We start from the raw sequence: 14,085 nt of genomic DNA on the forward strand, positions 1-14,085 counted from the left end.
TTTTGCACATTGACTGCATAAAGTCCACCTTTATGCTCCCCTCACTTGCTCCAACATAAAGCTCTTGCACAAGACCTGTAAAAAAAAGTCTGCAAACCCATCCCCGGATTTATAAGGGCTCAGAAAAGTATTTTCTTTTTGTGATGAGATGCGGGTTGGGGAGGTAGTTTTGCTCAGGAAGCACTGAAGGGGAGGATGAAATTGACAAGGACATTGACAAGAGGGGGATATCAGTATGCAGACTGTGCTCTTGCATAAGACACTCCTCCCCCAAGTTTTTTAAAGTTTGTGGAAGCATTGCCGCATTCATAAGGGATCCAAAAATTAGATCCCTTTGGAGATCTGATGCAGGGGCAACCCCAGTGGACGAATTGTAGAAAGGCTGCTGACATAGGGAACAAAGAAGCAAGGAGTTCTTCTGGAAAGGTGCCTGGGATACCTGTCCTGAGTAGGCAGGACAACTAAGGAGGAAACAGCCCATGGCAAGCCACAGTGCCCCCAATCTTCTGTCAGGAGCAACATGGGTTATCAAACCAAAAATCAACCCACCATGGCTTATCTTCAGGGTAGCTGAGCCTGACATGCAAACTCACCAATTCCAATAAAAGAAATGTATCCTTGTGTTGATTGGCTCTCAGTTGAACTGGTAGGTTAACCAACTAAAACATTAGTGAGTTAGGGGAGGACTAATTTTTATTAGTGGGGTTGAAAGAGAGAACATCTGCTTCTGTCTTCAGGCTATTTTGTTCTGGAATGATGATGATTTTAAGAGGAACGTTCTTTCGAAGAATAAATGCAAACTTTTAGTTCTCAGATTGTAAGTTATTTCATACCCCCTGGGTGTGTAAAAAGGATATAGTGAGGTTTTGGCAACATGCAAATGTATTTAAATTTAATTGATTACTTAACTTAATAATAGGTTAGAAGGCAGGAGATTTGTCAACTAAAATTATTTAAATTGATTGATAGCCTTCATGATGATAATTAACTCTAAATATTTTTTCCTATATATCATAGAATTGCAGAGTTGGAAGGGGCCTATAAGGCCATCGAATCCAACCCCTGCTCTGTCTCTGCTTTCAATCACTGTCCCTGCTTTCAATCTGTGTACACATCCAAGGTTTTTTAAAATAAATAAATGTACAATTTGAAATTCATTTGACATGCTACTTCACCAATTGTTAACAAACATCTATATTCAATCCAGTTTTAAAGGCTATCGTTAAGTGAGCAAAACACAAAGATCTAACCTTCAAAAACCAAACCTATTCAATCTGTTGAATATTCTTTTACACCTGAACACTAAGTTATTTGCCCTGCCTCCCCACCCCCATAATTTCTCATCCTTCTCCACCAATTTTCGCAGTATGGTATAATTTATCTTCTGTTTTCTTTGTAATGGTCATCTAAACCCATTTTTGTTTCTACCAGTCCACATTAGTTGAAACACATTTTTCTGCCTTTTGTGCTGGTTTCCTCTGTTATTCCGATAAATTTATCCATATCAGATTCTCTTTTCAGGTACAGTCTGTTGACCTTCTGAATTTCATCCATTTTAAAAATTATTATTCCATATGAGTAATGGCTCAAAATTATGCTTTCACTATGGCATCTCCTTAAAAATGCCCATCCTCCTTTTTCATTTAAGTAATCTCTAAGATTTGACTTGTTTATTTTCAGAGTTTGCCACAATTTCTACACTTCCTCTTTCCTTTTCATTATCAAATTAAACACTCTGTCATCCAGCCACGGATCACTTTCTCTCTGGCAATTTCCCCCTAAAGGTCGTCAGCAGAGATCCTACTGTTTCTAAACCTTGTGAAACCAAAAATACAATGACATTTTTAGAGTTGCTAAGGTGTGAATTTAAAAATACTTGGTCAGTGATCAGAGACAGAGACAGGATTTTCTGTGGTCAGGGGAATAGATCCTGACATAAGTTTGACAGGCTGTGGCAAGATAGTAGTGGATCCTGTTGTGAAGCAAACAGAAAAAAACCTGCTTTAAGCTCCTCTCTTCCAGCTTAAAAAAACCTGATCTATTTCATTAAAAGGATATTAAATCCAAGGCAAAATATTGAGTCAACATACCAGACAGCTGGAAATCCTGAGGAACTTCAACAATTCCTGTATTTTTTCAGTACACACAGCGCTAATAATCTTCTGGTTAAATCCAGTACAGTCCAGCCTATTCTATAGCAAATTCATAATGTAGGTGGGCCTCAACATTTCCATCATTTCTTATTTTAAATTTAGAAGTAGAAATGTCTCTGTTGAAGACTTTACTTCTTCTACAACTCTAGCAATAGTCACTGTATGTAAAATTTGTGACCAAAGTTAGACTGTTATCTGTATAACTACATTAAAGTTATTTTAACAAATTGGGATACTGTTTATAAAGAGGAAGGGGGAAATTTAAGTCCCCTCCCCAATGATGCCAGCATTGTTGTTCTATACATGTATTGCATTACACAATTCTAACTGAATATTCTGATGATGTCATAAATTGCGGGAGTGTAGTTCTAGTGATTTGTTAAATTATTAACTCACCCTTCCAGACTTAGTATTGATTTATATCTTTAATAATGCAGCTCTCTATATCCATTATAGCTCATAATATGTGAGCAACAAGTAGTATATTATTGGCAAGAGACAAACTATGCTTTTAAATTAAAATTGATCTTTTTTTTTTCTTTTTGGTCAGGACCATAATTTGTGATAAACAGCAAAGTGCAAAGTTACAGTAAGTAATATGCTTAGAGGTGTTCAGTTAATTCCAGTGACTGAGTATTATCATATCATTGGAATTCTATTTCTTGTTGATTGCTTTGCAAGGACCAACATTTTAGAAAATGAATGTGTGCACTAATGTAGGATATTTAGGGTGATGAATGCTATAGAGATTATTTAAAACAATCTTTTAAGGGCATACGGAGGACACCATCGATATTTGTTTGCAACAAAATATATGGATTGAAGCTAAGCCTGTCAACTTCAAGCATTCAGTGCCAATCAGTCTGTTGATTATCATAATCTTGAGCAAGATGATATTCTTGGCAAAGACTCATTTTAAAGGTACTAGGTTTCCAAGACCCCTTATCCAGCTTCCTAAGGAAATACCAGTAAGTGTTAAGGGGAAACTACCACAAGCAACTTTTGTATAGGGCAATGTTTATTTATTTTTATTCTTTTGTTTAACAGGGAATGGAATATCACTTGATGGGGATTGAGGGTGGGGTATTGTTTTAAAATAGAGTCAAAAACAGACCCGCCACATTGGGGCACCCTTTTAAGAAAACCACAGAAGCATAACAGGGAAATGACACCCTGAGGTGACCTTTTCCTGTTAAAATTGACTGCAAATACTACCCTAATTTAAGGACAAGTTTGGATGAGGCATACAAGCTTCCACAGCTGTGTTTTAGTAAGGAACTGGTGTAATCAGCAGAATGACATTAAGTCTTTTATCCCCCTCTGCCGGCATGGCATGAGGGAGAGAAACAGAAGTTGTGATGGGGAGGAGGAGAATAAAGGCCCCACGTTGTAGGCACATGTGGGCCACGTGAGACAGGGGCAAGGCCGAGCCTATAAAGGCTGGTCCTGCCCCAATCTCGGCCTCTCTGGTCTTTTCGGCTCCCACCCTCCCTCCCTCTTCTAGTATGGGACTTAGCCAGTCGCTCCCTTTGGGGGGAGGGCTGAGTAGGAATTTTTTCCTTCCCATAAATTGTGGAAAGGTTTTTGCCTACTCCATACTTGAGGTTTTATCTAGAGGATGGATAAATAGGTTGATCTGTCAGCAGGATGTGCGGGAATTTGGCAGAATAGGGACGGTGACCACTCTGGCACCTTTTAGGTGATTGGCATATCCGGAGCTCCTGCTCCTCGCGAGTTTCGTGGCTCCTATGTCATGTCAGGATATGGTATGCTTTTGGAGATCCTCCTGCCTCATCTACTCAGGGTTTTACGGCTCTGAGCGGGGATGATGTGGGGGGCGGTCTCCCCACACTCTTGAAGTATCGTATAAGAAAAGGGCTGGGTTACCTGACTCCTGGCTTAAGAGAGTGGCTCGCCCTTAAAACCAGGCAAGTAGCCTGAGATTAGGACATATTGATTCCCACACTTTTCACATGCAGTTCCAGGGAGGGGTTGAATCTCCCTTGTTGCTTAAATAAAGAGGCCCTAATTTATCCCAAGCTCTGGTGTCTGTGTCTTTATTCCATGCTTCCTTCTCCACTCACAATTATTCTACCTTCCAAACTATCTAGTCAGTAGATTCATGCGATGCATTTGTTGCAGACTTGTGTGTCTTTAGGGTGCAAGTGAGGGCTTGTATTTTTGAATATCCTTCCATATCAAGAACTCTCTGCACATATAAAAACAGTTGTGCCAGAATCTTTCTATATGGGAAGTATTTAACATCCTTTCTCTTCTGCAGCCTAAAATAATGCAAATCCTACATAAATTATGTCAGTCTGCAGATAATATAGATTGATTCCCAGTTACTGGCCGTTTGTAGATACATTTATTTATTACATTTCTATACCGCCCCATAACCGAAGTTCTCTAGGCAAACAAAAAATAAAATCTCAAGATAAAAAAATTAAAAATTAAAACCTCAAGATACAAAAATTAAATACTCAAGATATAAAACATAAAAGCTTAAAACTATAATAGAGAAGTGATTACTGGAGGTGATCTTGCCATTTTGTGCTAGAACCAAGCAATCTCAAGAGAAGCAATCAAGTATACTAAGGCCATCTCAGCAATCTCAGAACTAGGCATAATTCACACAGACCAGCAGGTTGAACTCTATAAGAGTACTACAATGGGTGTTAGAGTCTTTTATGAATTATGTTAATGGAAGCTGATATTATGAGCACTGACCATATGTAAATAAAAAACTAGGTTGACGTCTCTATTTATCTACTATTTGTACTACAAGGAAAATTTTGATGTTTGTTCAAGGGAAGATTATTTCATTAATGTAATTTATAATTCTTCCCTATTTTATCAAGGATGCTCCAAAGTGCAATTAATAATTCCCTTGTTGGATCAGACCAAAGTCTCATCTAGCCAAATGCCCCTGCCAACATTGTAAGTAGGGCACGAAGACGGTTGCTTCTCCCCGGCATCTGGTATTCAGTAGTTTAATGCCTCTAAATAAGGAGGTTCCATTCAGATGTCACAGCTAGTAGCTATTGATGGACCTATACCTACATGAATCTGTCTAACCTTTTTAAGCAAAATTAGTACTTTTAAGAAATGAAATGAAAGGTCTGAACAGCCCCAATATTACCTGAAAAATATATGCCATTCCACCAACTACCACCTTAAATTGCTGTAAAGAAGCATGAAGTAGAATTTGGGAAGAGTGCATATTTTCTGATTACTTTGAATTATCATTCTTCTCATCCGGCAATCGCTTCTGAATCTTTCCCCCACAGCTGTATTGCTTCTGACTTCGTCAGGCTGATTGACAGCTTTACTTTATGTTCTGGCATTAGAAACTATGAGTTTGTTTTGACAATCACTTTTTATTGAGTTTCTGCAGCCCTTTCCCTTACCTGGGTCTTGACAAGCTTTCAAAATTAAACAGATTTAAAGGGAGAAACACACACAAAACACTCAACATGTTTAATTGCTCTGCAACAAACAGGATATTTTAATATCCCTGTAGCACCTTTAAATGTGTCAAAGGAGACTTCATTTGGAGGTGATTGGAGGTTAGGTAAATCTATAGGATAGATAAACTTGCATTATTGGCGCTCTTCAGAGAAATGTTGCTTTTTTATATAAATGTGTAATTTTGGGGACTTGATTTTAGCCCTAAGGTTTATGCAAGTTTTAACACAAAAACTCCATCCCATAATGTGTGGAGGCTGGGAAATCAGAAGAGCTAGGGGAGACTGGGGGTGGGGTGGGGACTGGGAGGAAGTGATTGGTGAGGCTAGCACACTTTCCCCCATCCCTTCTCTTTTTCCATTCAGTCATGGCACTTGGTAGGTGTCTTCTTCCCTGAGTATATCCAGCAACCTATGCATAACTCCATACCTTCTCACCACACCCATCACTCTGCAAGCTACCCATCCTAGTCTGCCGCACATAAAACTTATGCATGCTGGCCATCCATGTGCAGATAGAATGGATCATAGCTTTTGTGTTTAGAAGAGCTGGAGTAGGAGTTGGTGAGCAGTTGAATCTGAAACAACCTGTCCATAGTTCAAGACTTAATTGTTTTCCTTCGCTAGCACGACAGACATTACCACTGGTTAAGGTTGGATTTGCATAATAAGCACAAACTGCAATTTTATATTATTTGATATGGGCTCTCTCTTCATTTTAGCTGTAAGCCACCTGGAATATTATTGATTAGGTGGTACATAAACTTATAAATAAAATGCATTATTGTATTAAGGCTGTCAAATGAAAGTAACCAGAGCAATTTAAAAAATCATGAAATTTGGGGAGGGGGAGAAACTAAGTTGGAGCTCTGGAGTAGCGGTCTGGAACCCAACAGGCCCAACCCTGTGCCCACAACACAGGGCTGTTCCGTGAAGCCAGGGACCTCCTTCCACTGATGGTGAAGACTGCCCTTAGGACAAAGTGGGGAGGGAATAAACAGATACTATAAGAATACTGGATGTTTGCAGTACTCTTTCCACACAAGGAAAGAGATTATGTAAAATGCTAAACCTGGAACTTCCTGTCAGTCATGAAAATAGGGAGTGTGAACAGATGATGATGATGACAAACAGAGCCTGTGTTAAAAATTGAAAGTTCTTAGGAGCAGACACTTTAAGTACCCTAGTCTGGAGTATTTGACAAAAAAAGATAAACACACACACATGCTTCTTCCAGTATATGGACAAATGGAGCAAAGTATCATTTTCAGGTTCTCAACCCCTGCATCTGAACTCGTATAGTAGGAGTTCAAGTGAGTGCTACCCTCTATCATGCAGTGATCTGCATATCTCAGAGGAGCTTTCTTCCACTGATCATCTCAATTTGCTGACAGTTCTCTACAGAGGGCCTGCTAATAGAATCTAATCAAATCTGAAGCACAGCAAAGAACATACTGCAACTTGTGGGAGATTAGTGAGATTTGGTTAACAAAGGTTTTGTAAAGTCAGTTTAAATTAGTGTTTATAAAGCACTCTGAAGGTGAAAAGCACGAAGTGCTAAATATTGATTACTGTGTAAGAATGGTTTCTCTCTCTCTCTGGGCATGTCTACACCTCCCAGCGGAGGTGGGAGGATCTCGCGATATGCTGATCGTGAGATCCTCCTCTTGTTTTCACACGCAGCGCGCGACGTCCCGGGAGGAAGGAGGACGTTGCACCTGCCGTTTTTTTTAAAAAGAAAAGGACCTGGAGCACACCTGCACTCCAGCACAAAAGTAAGGTTTTTTTTAAAAAAAAAATCCCTGACCTCGCTCCCCTCCCCACACCTGATGGGCACGGAGCGCTTGAAGAGCTCCGTGCCCTGTGCCTGGTTGCCAGTACCATGGGAAAAACCAGGGTAAAAGTCGTCCCAGTTATCCCTGGGAAATGGAAGGATCATCCCTCCCTGCCCCCAGGATCCCCTATGTGTCATGTGGATGCACAGGGATGATCCTGGGGCAATCCCTGGGATAAGGCATGGTGTAGACATGCCCTCTCTCTCTCAATCCTGGTTCTGAACCAGTGTCTGGGCACAGTAATGGACTGGATGAAGGCTAACAAACTGAGACTCAATCCAGACAAGACGGAGGTACTGTTAGCGGGTGGTTCATCTGTCCGGCGAGGTAATGTTTACCCTGTCCTGGATGGGGTTGCACTCTCCCTAAAGGATCGAGTCCATAGTTTGGGGGTGCTCTTGGATCCAGAACTGTCACTTGAAGCACAGGTGAACTCAGTGGCAAAGAGCACCTTTTTGTCAGCTTAGGCTGTTATACCAACTACGCCCTTATCTGGACAGAGATAGCCTAGCTACAGTTATCCATGCTCTGATAACCTCTCGTTTGGATTACTGCAATGTGTTATACATGGGGCTGCCTTTGAAAACGGTCCAGAAACTTCAGCTGGTACAAAACAGGGCAGCCCGCCTACTAACAGGGACTGGCTGGCGAGACCACATCACTCCAGTCCTTCTACAACTTCATTGGCTGCCAGTCCAGGTTCGGGCCCGATTCAAAGTGCTGGTACTAACATTCAAAGCCCTAAACGGTTTGGGGCCAGGTTATTTGAAGGAACGCCTCCTCCCATATGTGCCTGCCTGGACCTTAAGATCATCCACAGGGGTCCTTGTCCGTGAGCTCCTGCCAAAGGAAGTGAGGCAGGTGGCTACTAGGAGGACTTTCTCTGCTGTGGCACCCCGGAGCTCCCCGGAGAGGTTCGCCTGGTGCCTACACTGTACTGCTTTCGTCGCCAGCTGAAGACCTTTTTATTTTCTCAGTATTTTAACACCTATTAACTTAAATTTAAACTTTGCTGTTTTAATTCCATATTTTAACCTATATCAATTTTTGCTGTGTGGTTTTATCCTGGTTATGCTTTTTATATTGTATTTTGTATTTGTGTTTTTAGATTGTTGGTTGTTTTTATGATCTTCATGATTTTATTTTTTGTGAACCACCCAGAGAGCTAAGGCTATTGGGCGGTATAAAAATGTAATAAATAAATAAATAAATAAATAAACAAAAAAAAATACTGTATTAACTTGATGTGATATTATACTCGTCTGAATTTAAAAAAGGTGCTGTGGAAAGTCAACTTGTAGGTTCTGAACATGTATAGTAGGCATTCAAGTGAAAAATTATTTAGGGTCCCACTCTGAGACTTTCTGGCATAACACCAAATCAGGGTTGGAAAACCTCAGGCCAAGGGGCCAAATCCAGACCTCCTGGGTTCCCTAGATACACCCCCTTTGTATACTTTTTAAAAGTCCAGTTTTAATAGAGCCAGTGTGGTATAGTGGCTAAGGTGTTGGACTGGGAGTCAAGAGATCCGGATTCAAGTCCCCACTTGGCCATGGAAACCACTGGGTGGTCACAAACTCTCAGCTCAACCTACCTCACAGGTTTGTTGTTGTGAGGATAAAATGGAGAGGAGGAGGAGGAGGCTGTATGCCGCCTTCGGTTCAGTGGAGGAAAAAAAGTCGGGATATAAATGCAATAATAAATAAATAGATAGATATTTCCAGAGGGGTATCCATGTTAATTTGCTGCAGCACAAACAAAGAATCCTGTGGCACCTTAAAACTTAACAAATTTATTATGCCATGGTACATTTGTTAGTTTTTAAGGTGTCACAAGATGCTTTGTTATTTTTAAATGAAAATACATGTAATATTAGGAACTAAAGGGGACATTGGGTTTCTTGTATACAGCACCATGTACATTGATGGTGCTATATAAATAAATAAATAAATAAATAAATAATACAAAATTAGTGGCTCGATCTCAAAATCACAACCATTGGTAAAATCCAAATTATACTTTCTTTTTATTTGTATTCCCAAAGTTAGAGACGAAAGCAATTTAAAATCAACCCAACTCAAATGTGAAAACCTTAGAGATACCTTCTCACCATTTCCCAGTTGTTATATACAATGTTTGCTTGCTTTTCTTTCTAGCCCATGTTGCATCATACTATATTACCTCATGCAGAGTTAGGTAAACCCTTGGGTTTAAACAGAAACTGGTTTTGCCTAGAAACAATGCAACCTTCTAGTAAATATAACAATTTACATGGGAAGACAATATATTGACACAATATACTTAGTGCCCTTTTGGCCAAAATCCTTAATTCCACCGCACAAATTCACTATATAGCATCATTGTAGCTATTCACTAGTGATATGCAGTATATTTACTGCTGCCAATATCACATGCAGAATGCTCATGCTTAGTAGAGAAATATTTTACAAACCCAATACAGTACTAGCTACCTGTTTTAGACAGTTTGCCGGTACTCCTGTTACTTGATGAGCTATCTCCTCTTGTCAGAACAGTTATTCCACCAAAACTTGCTGTCTTCGTTATGGCTGGCTTCAAATTGCGATTGGAACTGTCTGAGTCTGTGCTGCTCCATGGCCTCTGGTGGTCTGTCCATTTCAATTCATTATCTGTACTGCTTTGCCGACTGCCAGATGCCTTCCCTGTGCTATCTCTGTTACCCCTACAGAACCGAAGAACAAAAAGAGACATACAAAACAAACCTATTAGTCCAGCATTCATTTTTGATTAAGTTGCTGTAAACATGCACTAGAGCAGCTGAAGTCGGGTCAGTGTTGGATGCGTGTGTGCGGGAGAGAGAAAGTGAGCACCAGGATATTTTTTCAAGCCACTGGTGGGCTGCCACAAATAGCTAAGGGGCTATGTTCAGTTTAGTGGGTTCCAAGTTGTGCAGGCCTGCTCTACGGAGGTAGACATCAAAAGATTCATCTCCCATAGAAAGCTATGCAGGCATTCTATATCTATCTATCTATCTATCTATCTATCTGTAACTTCCTACATTGATTTTGAAATGCAGGAGGAAAGTCGGAGGAAAGACATCATGTATACTGGAAAAACTGCTAGATTTTTAACTAATACTGCTATCTTCACTATTCTCTATTTGCATCCTGCTACAAATTGAAACCCTAAACGACAGGACAATACTGTATATTACACTTGTTAATCACTTAATCACATTAATCACTTTAATGCTATGAACCCAATCAAGCAAACAGAGAAGTTACTGGTTTCTCTTGATTTGTTTACAGATATGCTTTATATTTAAACCTTCAATGGCATAATTTCAACAACAACAACAACAACAACCCCTTATATCTGCAAATTCAAATTCCATGTATAATAATAATAATTTAAAAAACAGCAACACCCAGAATGTTATATGTTACTAGATAATATCTCCAAATTATGTTCTTATTTTAATGTTCTATGGGTTTTAATGTTCTTTTTTGTGTTAAGGGTTTTATTGTTTTAAAATGTTGTTTACTGCTTGAAAATGTTAAACAAGATTGTATATAAATGTTAATAATAAATAAATATAAATAAAGGTGAAAGAGCAAAGACTGATGTTAGAGATGTTAAGCAGTGACATGTAACATTCAGCTACTGATTTTGTAAAACTGCCACTCTAAGGGCCAAACTATATGTGAAATGTGTAAATGCATTTAACATGTCTGGGTTTTGTCAGCATGTAGGGAAGGGGGTTTAACCCTTTCCCTCTTGTGGCGTATCCCAATGACAATGACAATTGTCCCTTGAAGCTGCTATTCTGCACACACACCCATACAGGGAAAGAGCAGCTTCAAGAAGAGGGAAAACTTTAAACACTCCTCCTTGTGCACTGCAGTGATTGGGTTTTTGTTTAAAAAAATTAAAAGACACATTAAATACATTCACACATAGAACATATTGTCTAGTTTGGCCAATGTTGAACTTTGCAATTACATTTTTGAGGCTTTCAAGTTTCTTTCAAGGCTTCTCATTTGGAACACTTCAAGTTCTTTAACAGTCTCCTTAACCAGCTTTCCCTTCCTCTATATCCCATCAAGACTTTTACTGTGATCTTAAACCTCTTAATTCTGCTTTGCTATAATTATCCTTTCTTATTAAACTTTAGGTTGCCCTTTGCTCTTGCCCTCGTCAGCTACCTGCCTATTTATCCACTTCTCACATAATTACTTAGCTGCCTCCATCCATGAGGCCTAATGTGCTCAGTACAGATTCAATGAACAGTCCCTTGTCTATTCATACCTGTGCCTTCCTACAGCAACACTTGTGCCAGTGCTCTCAAAACTCTGTTATTATTTCTCTGTCCCTTTAATCCGAGGTTATTTTCTTGAATAGGTGTAAAGCAATCAGCAAACTATGGAAGATACTAGTTGAATATAAATTGTAACAAACTATATAGTATTATAACCTTATTTCACAAAATAGGGAACATGTTGTTTTCTAACGTGTTATTCAAAACCTTCTCCCTTACATTTCAGAGAACAAAACAACACACTTTACCTTGTAATAGGCATGGCCACTAAATATTATGCTTCATTGCACATAACTGAGGTCTATGCTTTTTAAAAGTGTTTCCTGTTTTTCAATCTTTAGGCATAGAGAAAGGAGCCTGAATTTCAGGGACACAAAGTACATGTAACTCCAGCAGTTTAGAATGGGACCCTTCATCTCTTTTTTAAAAAATCAATTCCATTTGCAGTCATGTTTCATGTTTACTGCTGTCACAGAGGTACAAGAATTTTAGGCAAATTTCCCCAAATTTTATTGGATGGTGATGTATCTGAAATCAGTACAGAGATGTATATCTGACCCCAAAAAATCCATATGTGCATTTTAATACACAAGCAAGCCTGACAGTAGTAAATGTTAGACAGTAGCTAACATTCTTCCCTGTGAACTATCATAGAGAGTGGGCAAGTGAAGGTTACTTACATCACCAATGGACAATTATCTTATTTCATGGTTCGATATTCTATTCATATTTTGTTGTTATACATTGATTTGAACATTTTCAGTCGAGTAATTTATAAATACTAAAAATAAACATTAAACTGGAGGAGATGCAAAATCAAATTAGCACAAAATGTGGGCTGATTCTCCGATTTTATTGATTTATTGTCTCTGCAAAGGGTGTTGAAATTTCATGCCACCATCATAAAATGATTCCATGGTTACATATAAAACTAAACCATTCTTTTCAGTTTATGTAGCATTAACCTCAAGCATACTAGAATATACTATTTATAGACTGATACCATACAAACTGGGTGCACCACATTATTTTTTTTCACAATTGTGGAACTCATTCCCACTTGACCAATTCTGATTCTGAGTCTCATCTGCAAGTGGTAGGGATTTCATATCAGGGGAGAGAAAGGTAATTAACCAATTGGGGATCTTCTGAGGCTTATCTTGACGTTTTCAAAGGTATATTTTTATGATATTTTTCAATTTCTGTTAATGTCAGTTTGGGTTAAGGATACATTTCTAAACAATGCAAAATTGCAAATATATCTTTAATTAAGTATATTATGCATACCTGAAGAGCTGCCTTTTCTTAATGGTTTCATTGCATATGCTATGGAGATGAAAAAAGAAGGAAATAAATGAAAAACGTACATTTTAAAAATGTAAATACAATTTGATATTTCAGCAGTAATAATATTTTTTATGACCACCTTTATTTTTATTTTTTTTTAAAAAAGTGATTCAGTAATGCAGTGCATACAGGGATGATTCTGGTACACAATTACCTTTGATTTGTGGGCATGGGATGGCAGTTTATGCCTTTGTAATTATTCATTTTATTTATTTATCTGATTTGTACCCCACCACTCAACCCGCCAAAATGGCAGTCAAGCGAACTAACAATCATAGGAACTAAAACAACATCTTTTTAAAAAATAAATAAAATAAAGACATGGTTAAAACAATAATAAAATAAATTTATTTATTTATTTATTACATTTCTATACCACCCAATAGCTGAAGCTCTCTGTATTTAAAACACTCTATTAAAAACATAGTTAAAATATACAACAATAACAGAATAAAAATAGCGCACAATTCTATAATTCTATGATTATATATATCAACATGTTTGCTAAAAATAACATTCTTGGGAAAGCATCACTTAGTAATGTGACACAAAAGTCGGGTTTGGTAACTTAGGAAACAGCACAAGTTTTCTTCTGAAATGTAGGGTATTCACAGAGATGGTCCTACCATCATGTAAGATGAGCTGGGCCAGATCTACACCAAGCAGGATACGACACTGTAAAACCATTATAAACCATTTTGAGCAGTAGTGGAGATCCTGCCCTAGCCACCATAAGTGGCATATTTAAGGTGCGATTAAGGTGGGAGAGATCCAGATCACACTCATGGGGACCATGCTTTGCATAACTCATGAATTGTTCCCCATACTAATTAGTGGAAAGGGAAAGGTGCCATTTGGATTTTCCACCTCAGGCACTAAAATATTTTGGGCCAGCGTTGGATGTTCAGAAGCAAACACACACATCTCTCCAGTGTAAAAAATAAAATCAAAGTCAAATAAAAAAATATAACTTAAGAAATGAGCGA

At 38.5% G+C, this 14,085-nt stretch overlaps 1 protein-coding gene across 6 annotated transcripts in view; it reads right to left on the reverse strand.

Annotated features, from left to right (window-relative positions):
* The window catches only part of ARPP21 (cAMP regulated phosphoprotein 21), a 246,702-nt gene that overhangs the window by 56,635 nt on the left and 175,982 nt on the right, over positions 1-14,085 (reverse strand). For 4 of the 6 annotated variants that reach the window (XM_063130022.1, XM_063130046.1, XM_063130016.1 and 1 more), the window contains 2 exons: positions 13,040-13,078; positions 9,924-10,156 (listed from right to left, as the gene is read on the reverse strand). In XM_063130022.1, coding sequence (XP_062986092.1) covers positions 9,924-10,156; positions 13,040-13,078 — 272 coding nt within the window. The remainder of the gene's footprint in view (positions 1-9,923; positions 10,157-13,039; positions 13,079-14,085) is intronic. The other 2 variants (XM_063130056.1, XM_063130037.1) reach the window with 1 other exon arrangement.

Source organism: Elgaria multicarinata, chromosome 1, assembly GCF_023053635.1.
Source record: "Elgaria multicarinata webbii isolate HBS135686 ecotype San Diego chromosome 1, rElgMul1.1.pri, whole genome shotgun sequence".
Lineage (NCBI taxonomy): Eukaryota > Metazoa > Chordata > Lepidosauria > Squamata > Anguidae > Elgaria > Elgaria multicarinata.